This window comes from Chiloscyllium plagiosum, chromosome 12 (assembly GCF_004010195.1).
Source record: "Chiloscyllium plagiosum isolate BGI_BamShark_2017 chromosome 12, ASM401019v2, whole genome shotgun sequence".
NCBI lineage: Eukaryota > Metazoa > Chordata > Chondrichthyes > Orectolobiformes > Hemiscylliidae > Chiloscyllium > Chiloscyllium plagiosum.
This window is the reverse complement of record NC_057721.1, coordinates 22,196,267-22,209,854: the sequence shown is the minus strand read 5'-3', so window position 1 is coordinate 22,209,854 and position 13,588 is coordinate 22,196,267. Positions and strand designations below refer to the sequence as shown.

Genomic DNA, 13,588 nt, shown 5'->3' with positions numbered 1-13,588 from the left:
CTTTGGTCAGATGCAAGGGGTTGTTCCCTTCCTGCACTACATAAAGTCACTTAAACCGTTTGCCTTCAGTTATCAGCATACTTCAAATCACAAGGATATCACCGAATAAGTCTCATTCTTATAATGTTAAAGATTTCCTGGGCATAAGAAACAGACTTCCAACCCATGACTTTCAGCAGACTCTTATTAAATAGGAGCTCTGGGAAAAGACCGAATCAAACTCATCTTTGAAATTTAGTCTACGAGACTGCTGTGATTGGAACGAGGTTAGCCAGGAGGATCTCATTGAGTTCCCTGCTAACTTGGTTCAGTTACAGAGTCTTTGCTGACAGATATAAACAGGATTCTCAGGGATTCTCCTCAGTCTAGGGACTGGCTCTGAGCTAGCTGGGTCAGTGTCCATGTGCTGTGCATGTGTAAATAAAGGATGGCTTGGTGACAGGATACCAGCCTCTGGAGTTATTTCAGAGACAAAGCAAAAGGGGGTCTTTAGAAACTTCTGATAAACTTTCTTCAGGATTTTTAAGTTATAAGACATAAGAGACATGTAAATACGATATGTAATCTCCACTCTGGGCATTGTTTTCCTGTTAGCTTAGTAACATCCATCTTTTTTCAACACAGGACTCATTCTGAATCTAGCCCTGGAAATAAAATGCTGAAACGATCAATGACTAAATGTTCTGCACTAGAAAAAAAAGTTTTCACCACAGATTCAATGATAATCAATAATGATGCAATCTGTCCCCTGTAATGTGTTGTCTGTCAAAAAAGAATCCAACATACAAAAGACATATGAAGGAACTTGCAAAAGAATGGGCTATATCTGAATCCCAAATTCCACATTTTAACTGATTAGAGAACTGAAGGAAATCTGATAGGTACTAGTTTATCTGTACAGTCAGTTCTGATATAACACGATAGTTCTGTTTTTGTGTGATCTTGTGTTAGAAGAAAATCTTGAAATAGCCATGCCATTTAAAGTAATGGAGCCGGAATCATGCTATAACCAATACAAATAAGGAAATTTCACATTCTGCAAGTAATGGTCTAAATTCTTCAATCACGATAAAGCCAATTCGCGTTGAAGAAACACGTTCTAGCAGAACCAACTGTACAGATAATGACATTAATTTGCACTCTATATTGACTGTCTTAACGTCCTAAATTCCACCCAAATAGATAAAAGTCAAACATTTTACATTCACCTTTCTGGCAAAATTCCCACACCACACATCTTATTGTTTCATAATGATGGTTGAGCCAGGTCAGCAGGACAAGTTCACCAGTGGAATATATATTGCTGGAACTGGGCTCGATATTTATCCTAGGGATATTTTCTGAGTGTTTCTGATCACTTAAAATGTTGTTGATATCCTTCAGTGTCAATCGAGAAAGAACCACAACCTGAAAAATATGTCAGATTTATTTACTACAACGGCACTCATTCATGGAGTCATAGAGTCATAGAGATGTACAGCATGGAAACAGACCCTTTGTCTAACCCTCCATGCCGACCAGATATCCCAACCCAGTCTAGTCCCACCTGCCAGCACCCGGCCCATATCTCTTCAAACCCTTCCTATTCATATATCCATCCAAATGCCTTTTAAATGTTGCAATTGTACCAGCCTCCACCACTTCCTCTGGCAGCTCATTCCACACACGTACCACCCTCTGCGTGAAAAAGCTGCCCCTTAGGTCTTTTTCGTATCTTTCCCCTCTCACTCTTAACCTATGCCCTCTAGTTCTAGACTCCCCACCCCAGGGAAAAGACTTTTTCTATTTACCCTATCCATGCCCCTCAAATTTATAAACCTCTATAAGGTCACCCCTCAGCCTCAGACGCTCCAGGGAAAACAGCTCCAGCCTGTTCAGAGCCTCAGACGCTCCAGGGAAAACAGCTCCAGCCTGTTCAGCCTTTCCTCAAATCCTCCAACCCTGGCAACATCCTTGTAAATCTTTTCTGAACCCTTTCAAGTTTCACATCTTTCCGATCGAAAGGAGACCAGAATTGCATGCAATATTCCAACAGTGGCCTAACCAATGTCCTGTACAGCTGCAACATGACCTCCCAACTCCTGTACTCAATACTCTGACCAATAAAGGAAAGCATACCAAACGCCTTCTTCACTATCCTATCTACCTGCGACTCCACTTTCAAGGAGATATGAACCTGCACTCCAAGGTCTCTTTATTCAGCAACACTCCCTCGGACCTTACCATTAAGTGTATAAGTCCTGCTAAGATTTACTTTCCCAAAATGCAGCACCTCGCATTTATCTGAATTAAACTCCATCTGCCACTTCTCAGCCCATTGCCCATCTGATCAAGATCCCATTGTAATCTGAGGTAACCCTCTTCGCTGTCCACTACACCTCCAATTTTGGTGTCATCTGTAAACTTACTAACTATACCTCTTATTCTCCTCAGTAAAGAAATCTTGAATTAAACATCCAGTGGTAAATATGCAGAGTCCTTTTAAATCTGATCAATGTCATTTTAAATGTTCTGAAGAAGCGTCACTGGACTCAAAGTGTTGGCTCTGCTTTCTCTTCACAGATGCTGCCAGACCTGCTGAGTTTTTCCAGCAATTTCTTTTTTTGTTTCAGACTTCCGGCATCTTCAGTTCTTTGTTTTACGTTAAAACAGCCCAAAATACCAAAATGAAACCTTCACTCTGTTATTTTGGAATATATGTAAGTTAATTTGACCATTATGTAGTTAACTTAGTGGAGTAATGCATACATAGGATCATGTTAGGGATGAGCAAGAGGTGGGGGGCCAAAGGGTATGGTGAGAAGGCAGACTCAGAGAGGGTCAGAAATAGTGTGTTGGGGATGGCAGGATTTAGTTCAGACTGGATTGGGGAATACGCCGAAATTACGGCTCCCATGAGGAAAACAATGAAGGAGGCAGGACATGAAAGTCTGAAGAGCGCACTGCAGTGGAAAGTGGACGCTGCAGCAGCTTTCAACACCCTTAAGCAGGCATTGCAGTCGGCCCCGACGTTGGCCCTGCCGAACTATGAAAATCTTTGTGTCAAATAGACTGGAAGGTTATGCTGCCACAGTACTTGCACAAGAGATGGGCATAGGGAGAACTAAGCAGCCTATTGCGTATTATAGCACCAGATTGGATGAAGTGGCTCAGGGATATCCACCTTTTACCAGGGACCAGCGGCGGCTCATTTTGCATATGAGAAGGCATCCTCCATAACGATGGGCTATCCTGTGATCATGTACACATGCCATTAGGTAGCAGAATTGTTATAAAAAGGGTAATTTGTATTGACGTCTGCCAGAATAATAGCATATCAGATATTATTGACATTTCCAGACATAATTACACAGAAATGCACTACGAGGAACTTAGCAGACTATGTTCCAGTAGAACATGAGGGAGAACTCCATGATTGTGTAGTCAACTCGCTACATTTGCTAAATTGTGGGCTGATTTACAGCCTGAGCTGCTGCCTGATGAGGACAAGAAGGTACTAATCGTAGATGGCTCAAGCTATAAAGACTATGATGGGAATCATGCGGGTTTGCAGTAGTCCAACAGGAGGAGTCTCAGTTTAGGACGATTATATTGGAGGCCTGTCCACAACCTTGCTCAGCACAGCTAGCTGAGCTTAAGGCACTAACAGCAGCATGTGAGTTGATGGAAGGTGAGAAGGCAGATATCTATACTGATCCAGCTTATAATCATGGGGTCTGCCATCTATTTGGGGTGGTCTAGAAGCAAAAGGGCTTCAGGAAGAGCAACGGAGATCCATACAACATTGCCAACAGATTGTAGGATCGACGACTGCCTTAATGAAGCCAAAAGTGCTAAGTGTTGTCATGTGCCAAGCACACAAAAAAGACAGTGATATGGTGGGCGAGGGTAATCAGGCAGCAGATAAAGCGGCCAGAATGGCCTCTGTGTGCACTTTAGCTGTCATTGTGCCCCAGGTGCATTTATATCCGGAGCCTACAATAGCAGATATCATTGAGATGCAAGGTAAGGTGGCCTGAGCTGAACCAATACTGTGGAGACAAAGGGAAGCCCTGTGGAGCACAGAGGAAGGTTTGTGAGTGGCACCTACCCCTCTATTGACTATTCTCATCTCAGACACACATGGGTTGGATCACTGTGCTAAAGGTGAAGTACTGAGGAGGATAAAGAAGAACGGATTCTGGTCACCTTATTTACAGGCCTCAGTGCAATATATGTACTCAAAATAATATCAGAAAGGGAATAACAACCCCTTGAGGACACATACCAGTACCTGAGGGACCATTTAAGCATTTGGTAATCAACTATATAGATACAATAAAGACAGTGAGAAGGAAGAGATATATGTTGGTGGTAATCAACAGGTTTAGTAGATGGGTAGACGCAGCTCCATCTAAAGACTCAGGGACAGGCACAGTAGTGGAACTCTTAACAAATGAAGTTATTCCAAGTATTGGCATACCATCAGAGATCAGTTCAGACAATGGGTCTGCTTTTATCCAAAGAGTGGTTAAGTTGGTGCTACAGACTTTGAGGATCAAGCAAAGATTTGGTTGTGTGTATCATCCCCAGTCACAAGGTATGGTGGAATGGATTAATGGAATGTTAAAAGCCAACTTGAATAAAATTTGCGCAAGTACCAACCTTAACTGGGTCGATGCGCTGGCACTAGCACTAATGAGCTACTGTATGCAGACTAACTGTATGACAAACATGACGCCGCATGAAATGCTTACCGGTAGACCCATGCCAGGTGGAAAGATCCGTAAGAAGGACCTAGCTTGGAACAACTGGTGCTCGTACTCAAGCAGTACATGCAACAGTACATGCTAACGATGATACATGAATCTGTCCACATACAGGAAAAATGTGGAAGCTGGTGACTGGCAACGAAAAGGGGCCTATTAAACACGAGATCAGGTGTATGTAAGAGTTTTCCAGAGAAAATGGAACGAGTCGAGAAGAAAGGGACCCTTCATTGTAACCAAAGCATCTCCATTGACATTCATGTGGGGGAAGTATCATCTCAATCACTGCACCAGAGCTTTCCCGCAGACGCAGACAGACCCCAGAGCTGAGCTAAGTGAGGGTGAGGAGGGGGCAGCGGTGACCAAACAGGATGTGTTAGAGTGTCTTCATGTGACTTTGAGCAGTCAGTGAGTGCAGGCTTCGGGGACACTGGTGTTCCTGGGGCTGTCAGAATTGGGTCTGTGGAAGGTGAATTTTCTCCTTATTATATGACTGGGGACGGGTTGAAGGAGGCTACTAATGCCCCCTCCCCAGTCCTGAACCTTTCTACTCCTGTCAGACTTGGGGACCATCAATTTGGCAGACCTGGCGGATCTTGCTTGATAGTGCCAATGCCTTGTAAAGCCTAGCCAAAAGGTATAAAGGAGTAAGGAGTGTGGAGCCCAATCCCTAGCATGGTTGTCTGCCTGTAGCAATCATTGGTACCAATGGGTAAATTACACGGCAGCGATGCTGACTAAACGGGACTGTTTCCTGTGCACTAAGTCAAAACTGTCATACTTCATCATTCCTGTGCTCTATAATTCTTCCACCTGCTCTCGATGGCAATGACAACAACTGTCGGACATTTGATCTGAATTACTCACTGTTATTTGTACGGCCCTATTGCCCTTTCTGGTGCCTCCTCCTTAAAGCTTCCACATTATATTGACTGGGTGAGTCGGGGAGACAGCAACTTCAACAGTATTGTAGTTATGGTACTCCTTGGTTATGGTACCAGTAAAAGTAACCAGACGTTCTCCATAGCTGATTTCATGGTGCGTAAAGGTTTGAGCTTTGAATGTTTCAGATGGAATGGGTCTGTTCCGGTAGGCCACTTTGAAGGCCCTTGTGACATTGAGACTGACACAACCTTTGGTGCCAGGGCACTAGATCACGAGTTCATTATGAATTCTCAGCACATTCCCTTAGCAGATACCTGGTGGCTGTGTGGACTGAAAGGGAGGCTGTGTCTGACCCTTCCCTCTGGCTGGGATGGTGTCTGCACCCATGTGATGCCCCTCCATGAGATTGTTGTGTTACCACAGGCCTGGTTTGATGCCCTATCACAACCAACTTTGCACCGCTCTAAACAGGGATATGTCTCTGATCCAGCGATACGTATTGATGTAAGTAGGCCAAGGGGCATCCCCACAAGCTCAAGGCCTAAAATGAAATTGTCGTGGGCTGGGAAGCACTTATCCCTGCCCTTGGTGTTAGCAAAAGTGCTGAATGGATTAATTACATCTATTACAACCAGCAGAGGTTTATTAATTACACCAATGATACCTTTGCAGCATTAGGTGAACAGTTGGATGCAACCAGCAAAATGGCAAGGCAAAATATCCAGGCCTCGGACTGGCTGTTGGATGAGAAAGGTGGTGTCTGTGTTATGTTTGGGGAACATTGCTGTACCTTCATACCCAATAATATTAGCCCAGAAGGATCATTTACTAAGGCGATGGATAAGCTAAGGAATCTGAGGAAGGAGCTGAAGTAGAATGCAGGGACCGGCCATCAGTTTTTTTGGCTGGTTGGATAGCATTTCGGGTGGATGGGGGGGCTTGGTTCGCCAAGATTGGGATTGTTGCGGGTATCATGCTGATTATCATTGTATTTTGTTTTTGCTGTGCTATACCTTTCATTTAGTCTTTTTTAGTGGGTCTTGCTGTGCAGTAATTCACTGTTATTCCAGCGTACTCTGGACCAAATCCTTCTTTTGCTAGCGTTCCAATCCTCTATTATTATGGTCTGCTGTCTGCTGAAGTGCTAAAGCCTTGTCCAGACGAAGACGCCTCAATCGCATTGTGTTGCGTGCTCACTTAGATTGTGTGGGGTCCTTGGGACCTTTTTCCTGTTCTAGCTACTGTGTGACAGGTTTTTGGCCCAGTAACTCCAGGAATGGAGGGAGAATCCTTTGAGAACTGGACCCCAGGAAATTGTTTTTGCCTGCTTTCAGGGCTACAACTAACGATTTGGCCTTTGTACGTCCAGCCTCATTGTATTCCTGCTCTGTGTGAGACCAGTATGTCTCAAAGGGGGGAATATGGAATATATGGAATTTAAATTAGCAGTTATGTAGTTAACTTAGTGGAGTAATGCATGCATAGGATCACATTTCAGATGAGCAATAGCTGGACTCATAACAGAAAATGGTAGCACACTATGATAGGGTAGTTAAATCATGTGATAGATGAGCTAATGCTAAAGACGATGGTGGTGTAATGTGATAGGTTAAGTGAAAAGTAGCAGAGCAGTGTGGCAGAAAGTGATTAGTTTAGAAAGACAAAGCAAGCTAGTATGATTGGTTATGCTAATGATACCAGATAAGCGTGGGAACTAGAAAAGTATAAACTGGAGAGACCCCAAGAATGTGTAGGAAGACATTTTCTGACTGCCACAGCTTTTGTTTACAAATAAAAGTTTATCTTCATGAAGGGTTTTCTGCGTGTCCTGGTATTTTTCTCAGAGTATCGGGTGATCTTTCCACAACATTATGAGCAGTGAAAACTGATTGATATGCAATTAAAATTGAACTAATTACAATGCCACCCATCCTATCACTTTTCTGTGAAATGTTTCACCACTTTCACCTATTGAACAGTTGCAATGAACAGCACTCAAAAGCAGTAGCTGACGTAATTAAGATCCAAGTACATTTCTTTCCTGGACCCTGAGCACACCAGGGCAATCTGGCAGAAGTGAATCTTCAGCAATAAGGGATCCATAGAAATCAGAAGATTTGTTTTTGGTTTAATGGGTACTCCGCCTGGTGACATTTGTATCTTGTGATTTAAAGTGCACCTAAGAGGCAACTTTTTCAAACTGAAGGTGGTTCGTTTGTGGAATTAGACAACCATAGCTGACAAAGGAAGTCAGGAAGTTAATCATAGAAAAAGAGAGAGCCGATAAAGTGGCCAAGAGCACTGGGAAATCAGAAGATTGGGAAGACTACAAAAACAAACAGAGGATAACAAAGAGAACTACGGAAGGAGAGGATCAAATATAAAGGTAAGCTAGCCGGTAATTTTAGAAACGATAGTAAAAGTTTCTTTCAGTACATAAGAACCAATGAGAGGCAAAAGTAGAGATTGGGCTGTTCCAAATTAATGCAGGAAGGCTAGTGATGGGAGATAAGGAAATAGCTGAAGAGCATAACAAATACTTGTGTCAGTCTTCACAGTGGAAGAATTGAGTAATATACCAACAATTAAGAAGGGTCAAGGAGCAGAGCTGAGTATGGTAGCCATTACAAAAGAGAAAATACTTGAAAAGGTAAAAGGTCTAAAAACTGATAAATTTTCCAGCCCAGATGGGCTATATCCTAGAGTTCTGGGGGAGGTGGCTGAAGAAATAGTGGAGGCATTGGTTGTAATCTTTCAAAAATCACTGGAGTCAGGGAAAGTCCCAGATTATTGGAAAATCGCTGTTGTAACCCCCTTGTTCAAGAAAGAATCAAGACAAAAGATGGAAAATTATAGGCCAATTAACCTAACCTCGGTTGTAAGTAAAATTCTAGAATTTGTCGTTAAGGATGAGATTTCTAAATTCTTGGAAGTGCAGGGTCAGATTAGAATAAGTCAACATGGATTTAGTAAGGAGGGGGGGGGTGGTCATGCCTGACAAACCTGTTAGAATTCTTTGAAGAGGTAACAAGTAGGTTAGACCAGGGACACCCAGTGGATGTTATCCACCTAGACTTCCAAAAGGCCTTTGATAAGGTGCCTCATGGGAGGCTGCTGTGTGTGAGGTGAGTGCCCATGGTGTTCGAGGTGGGCTACTGGTATGGATTGAGGATTGGCTATCTGACAGAAGGCAGAGAGTTGGGATAAAAGGTTCTTTTTCGGAATGGCAGCTGGTGACAAGTGGTGTCCCGCAGGGTTCGGTGTTAGGGCTGCAGATGTTCACTTTGTATATTAATGGCCTGGATGAAGGGACTGGGGGGCATGCTGGCAAAGTTCGCCGATGATATGAAGTTAGGTGTACAGGCGGGTAGTACTGAAGAGATGGGGAGACTGCAGAAAGATTTAGACAGATGAAATTCAATGTGAGCAAATGTGAGGTCTTGCACTTTGGAAAAAAGAACACAGGCATGGATTATTTTCTAAACGGTGAGAAAATTCATAAAGCCAAAGTACAAAGGGATCTGGGAGTGCTAGTACAGGATTCTCTAAAAGTTGATTTGCAGGTTGAGTCCGCGGTTAAAAAAGCAAATGTAATGTTGTCATTTATCTCAAGAGGGTTGGAATGTATAAGCAGTGATGTGCTACTGAGACTTTATAAAGCTCTGGTTAGGCCCCATTTGGATTACTGTGTCCAGTTTTGGGCCCCACACCTCAAGAAGGACATACTGGTACTGCAGCATGTCCAGCAGAGACTCACATGGATGATCCCTGGAATGGTAGGCCTAACATACGATGAATGGCTGAGGATCCTGGGATTGTATTCATTACAGTTTAGAAGATTGAGGGGAGATCTAATAGAAACTTACAAGATAATGCATGGCTTAGAAAGGGAGATGTTGGGAAATTATTTCCTTCAGGTGGGGATACTAGGACCTGTGGGCACAGCTTTAGAATTAGACGAGGTCAAATTAAAACGGAAATGTGGAGACATTTCTTCAGCCAGAGAGTGGTGGGCCTGTGGATTTCATTGCCATGGAGCGCAGTGGAGGCAGGAATGTTAAATGTCTTCAAGGCAGATATTGATAAATTCTTAATCTCGCAAGGAATTAAGGAATACGGGGAGAATGCGGGTATGGGGCATTGAAATGCCCATCAGCCATGACTGAATTGCAGCGTGGATTTCATGGGCCGAATGGCCTTATGTCCACTCCTATGTCTTATGATGTTATGGTCTTATGGAATGAACTGCCAGAGAAAGTGGTAGATGCAGATACAGGTACAGCATTTAAAAGACATTTCAACAGGGACATGAATAGGAAAGTTTCAGAGGAATATGGGCCAAATGCAACCAAACGGGGATAGTTTAGTTTGGAAAAGACAGTCAGCATCGGCAAGTTAGACCAAAATGTCTATTTCCATGCTGTATGACTCTGTGACTCAGTCTCAGCCATCTGGATGAATGCCCATCAGTGTAAGAAGAAGGTCAATGCCCTTATCTATTCCACCAATGTAAGTGCCACCATTTCTCTCCAGTACTTCATGCTCATTTCATCTCTGCTACTGTAGCTACATCCCACCAAAGCTTGTGTTCTACCACTCTCACAATTGCCTACAACATCTTCCCCACTCACTTTCACCTACCCCACACTGAAACACCATTAACCCTGCCCACTGTCCAGCCTATTGGCTTGTTCAGGAAACCTCACCACTTACAACAGCAGTCATAACTATGGCACGCACTTTTACTTTCCATAATATTACCTCTTTCACATTCCAAGAGCATAACAATCCACAATTAGGCAGAAAGAGTCAAGCTGGTTGGTGTGCAGCCATTCATCCCAGTCCTCATCTCTTATGAGCAAAGAATCATAACTATGACTACCAAGAGAAGCCTAGACTGGTACTGGAGGCTGCCCTTGACTTATTGTGCTTCAATCCCTTCATGAAGGCTCTTTCCATTGAGTGGGCTGAGGCCTGTGACCTCAGTGACCAGTGACCAATTTCCTGGCTTTGTGTCTGCGTCAAAAGGCATGACAGAACAATAATAATATGGGTCAAATAACTCTGGCCGAGGGGCAATGTGCAAAAAGGAAAGGCAAGGAAATGTAAGGCAGGGATACTACAAACATCCAGGAAGGCTCAGAGTGAGTGAGCACAATGACAGAGAGTGAGGAGCCTGGAGATGCAGCCTGATCCAATCCATGAACTAGATATGTCTGACTCAGCATACAGTGTCTTTGCTGCAGCTTTTTGTTCAGCCTGAGGTGAATCATTGAAGTTCAGAAGTATCCTGCATATATGTGGATCCGACATGTATTAAGAGAATTCTTATAGGTGGGCACACATTGAATAACAATGCCGATTTATATGGGGTGCATGTAATCAGTGTCCATGGAGCATTCACGGAGATGCCGATGCCCAATGTCCAACATTGAGATATTTTGGAGCAAGTGGCAAGTTCAAACCACCAAGAAATCTCTTTGGTTTCCATGTTGGGTTTTCCTAATTGCTAGTTTGTATGGTGAGTTTGCTAAGTTGGCCAAATGGACTGAAACGCCTCTACCTGCATTGTAGGGATTCTATAATTCTAAATTCTCAACTGGTGGCAAGTTGGACTGTTAAAAAGATATTTAACAAGCAATAAAGAGCATCAATTGGAACCTTGCCACTCCCATGCAAGAATCTTTCCATTTCACAAGCAAGATGAGATGCGATGATCTCAACATCAAGATGGGCTTCGCCAAACATCTCACCTGATTCTACCATCATTTCACCATAGCCCATGGCAGTCAGAACCTGCTACATTTCCTTCCTGGTATATACCATTCTGGAGTAGAGGGTTGGGTAGGAGATGCAGAAAAGAATGTAATTTCTGCTTGGCAGGGGTTCAGTTTTTCTTGGGTGGTGACGTGTTACACAATCCGTGTGGAAGGAGCCTGCTGAAGCTGGTGGCAGAGTGAGGCAAGGAGGAGATTAGATTACTTACAGTGTGGAAACAGGCCCTTCGGCCCAACAAGTCCACACTGACCCTCTGAAGAGCAACCCACCTAGACCCATTCCCCTACATCTAACACTACGGGCAAATTAGCAGGGCCAATTCACCTAACCTGCACATTTATGGACTGTGGGAGGAAACCCATGCAGACATGGGGAGAATGTGCAAACTCCACACAGACAGTTCTCTGAGGCGGGAATTGAACCTGGGACTCCAGCACTGTGAGGCAGCAGTGCTAATCACTGTGCCACCGTGCCGCCCATTTACTTGGCAGAGAGAGATTTGGCCACTTACAGAGTTAATTATTAAAATACTGAAGGAGGTACAAAAGAGCATCTAATCCTAGGATCTACCAGCTTGTGGGCAGCACGGTGTGGAGTTTGCACATTCTCCCCGTGTCTGCGTGGGTTTCCTCCAGGTGCTCCAGTTTCCTCCCACAGTCCAAAAATGTGCAAGTTAGGTGAATTGGCCATGCTAAATTGCCCGTAGTGTTAGGTGAAGGGGTAAATATAGGGGAATCGGTCTGGGTGGGTTGCGCTTCGGCGAGTCAGTGTGGAGTTGTTGGGCCGAAGGGCCTGTTTCCACACTGTAAGTAATCTAATCTAATCTAATCTTTGACATATCCTAGAGTAGCACAATGAGCTTTTTGAATTTACTGGAGATGGGTTTTGGGATTTGCAGAGATTATTGAATTAATTAAAGAAGGTGGGGTGGCTCTTATGATCAAAAACTTGCTTCTGTGCCTACTTTCTTCTATCTTTAGATGCTCCCCCATTACCTTATGGGGGGTTGAAGAGTTTCCAGTGGGAACACCCAATAGAAAATAATGTAACACCTGCAAATGATCATATAGATTGAACTCCAATTTGAAACATACAAGTCAAGCAATGCGTTCCATTAGCTGGTTTTTTAATGGTCTTTGTTCATGGGATCCAAGCACCATATTTAAAGGTCACCTGGACAGCATTCACTCACTGCAAGTTAGGAGCATTACTTGAGTGAAGAAGCCTGCAGCAAAACATTCTGGCCCATCCATCCTTCATTATTCAGTTTGCCTCCCTTGCTCGGTCAGCCTGCCTTCCATCCACCCTTCTACACTTGCCCAGACACACTAGATGCATCCACTCTCAGCCAGACTCCTTGGTCATCCTCTTAGACCACAGCCAGCTTCTCTCAATCATGGCATAGCATTGACAAATGCTCCCCAGAGGTACTCATTCTAAAGGCCAGGAAAGTGAGTACTGTGGCTTGCATGCCACTTTAAGCGGTCATGAATTGAACGCATCTACAGCTCACTCGTGTAGAACTTAACAAGGAATTCTGGTGTGTTGGCTTTTAAGACCATAAGACATAGGAGCGGAAGTGAGGCCATTCAGCCCATCGAGTCCACTCCGCCATTCAATCATGGCTGATGGGCAATTCAACTCCACTTACCCGCATTCTCCCCGTAGCCCTTAATTCCTTGTGACATCAAGAATTTATCAATTTCTGCCTTGAAGACATTTAGCATCCCAGCCTCCACTGCACTCTGTGGCAATGAATTCCACAGGCCCACCACTCTCTGGCTGAAGAAATGTCTCCACATTTCTGTTCTGAATTTACCCCCTCTAATTCTAAGGCTGTGTCCACGGGTCCTAGTCTCCTCGCCTAACGGAAACAATTTCCTAGCATTCACCCATTCCAAGCCATGTATTATCTTGTAAGTTTCTATTAGATCTCCCCTTAATCTTCTAAACTCCAATGAATACAAACCCAGGATTCTCATCCGTTCCTCGTATGTTAGACCTACCATTCCAGGGATCATCCGTGTGAATCTCCGCTGGATACGCTCCAGTGCCAGTATGTCCTTCCTGAGGTGTGGGGACCAAAACTGGACACAGTACTCCAAATGGGGCCTAACCAGAGCTTTATAAAAGCCTCAGTAGCACAACGGTGCTTTTATATTCCAACACTCTTGAGA

General features: G+C 43.9%; 1 protein-coding gene across 1 annotated transcript in view; it reads right to left on the bottom strand.

Moving 5' to 3' along the window:
• The window catches only part of LOC122555067 (cilia- and flagella-associated protein 47-like), a 451,312-nt gene that overhangs the window by 283,869 nt on the left and 153,855 nt on the right, over positions 1-13,588 (bottom strand). Inside the window, exon 34 of the mRNA XM_043700727.1 lies at positions 1,209-1,407. Within this exon, the coding sequence (XP_043556662.1) occupies positions 1,209-1,407 (199 nt within the window). The remainder of the gene's footprint in view (positions 1-1,208; positions 1,408-13,588) is intronic.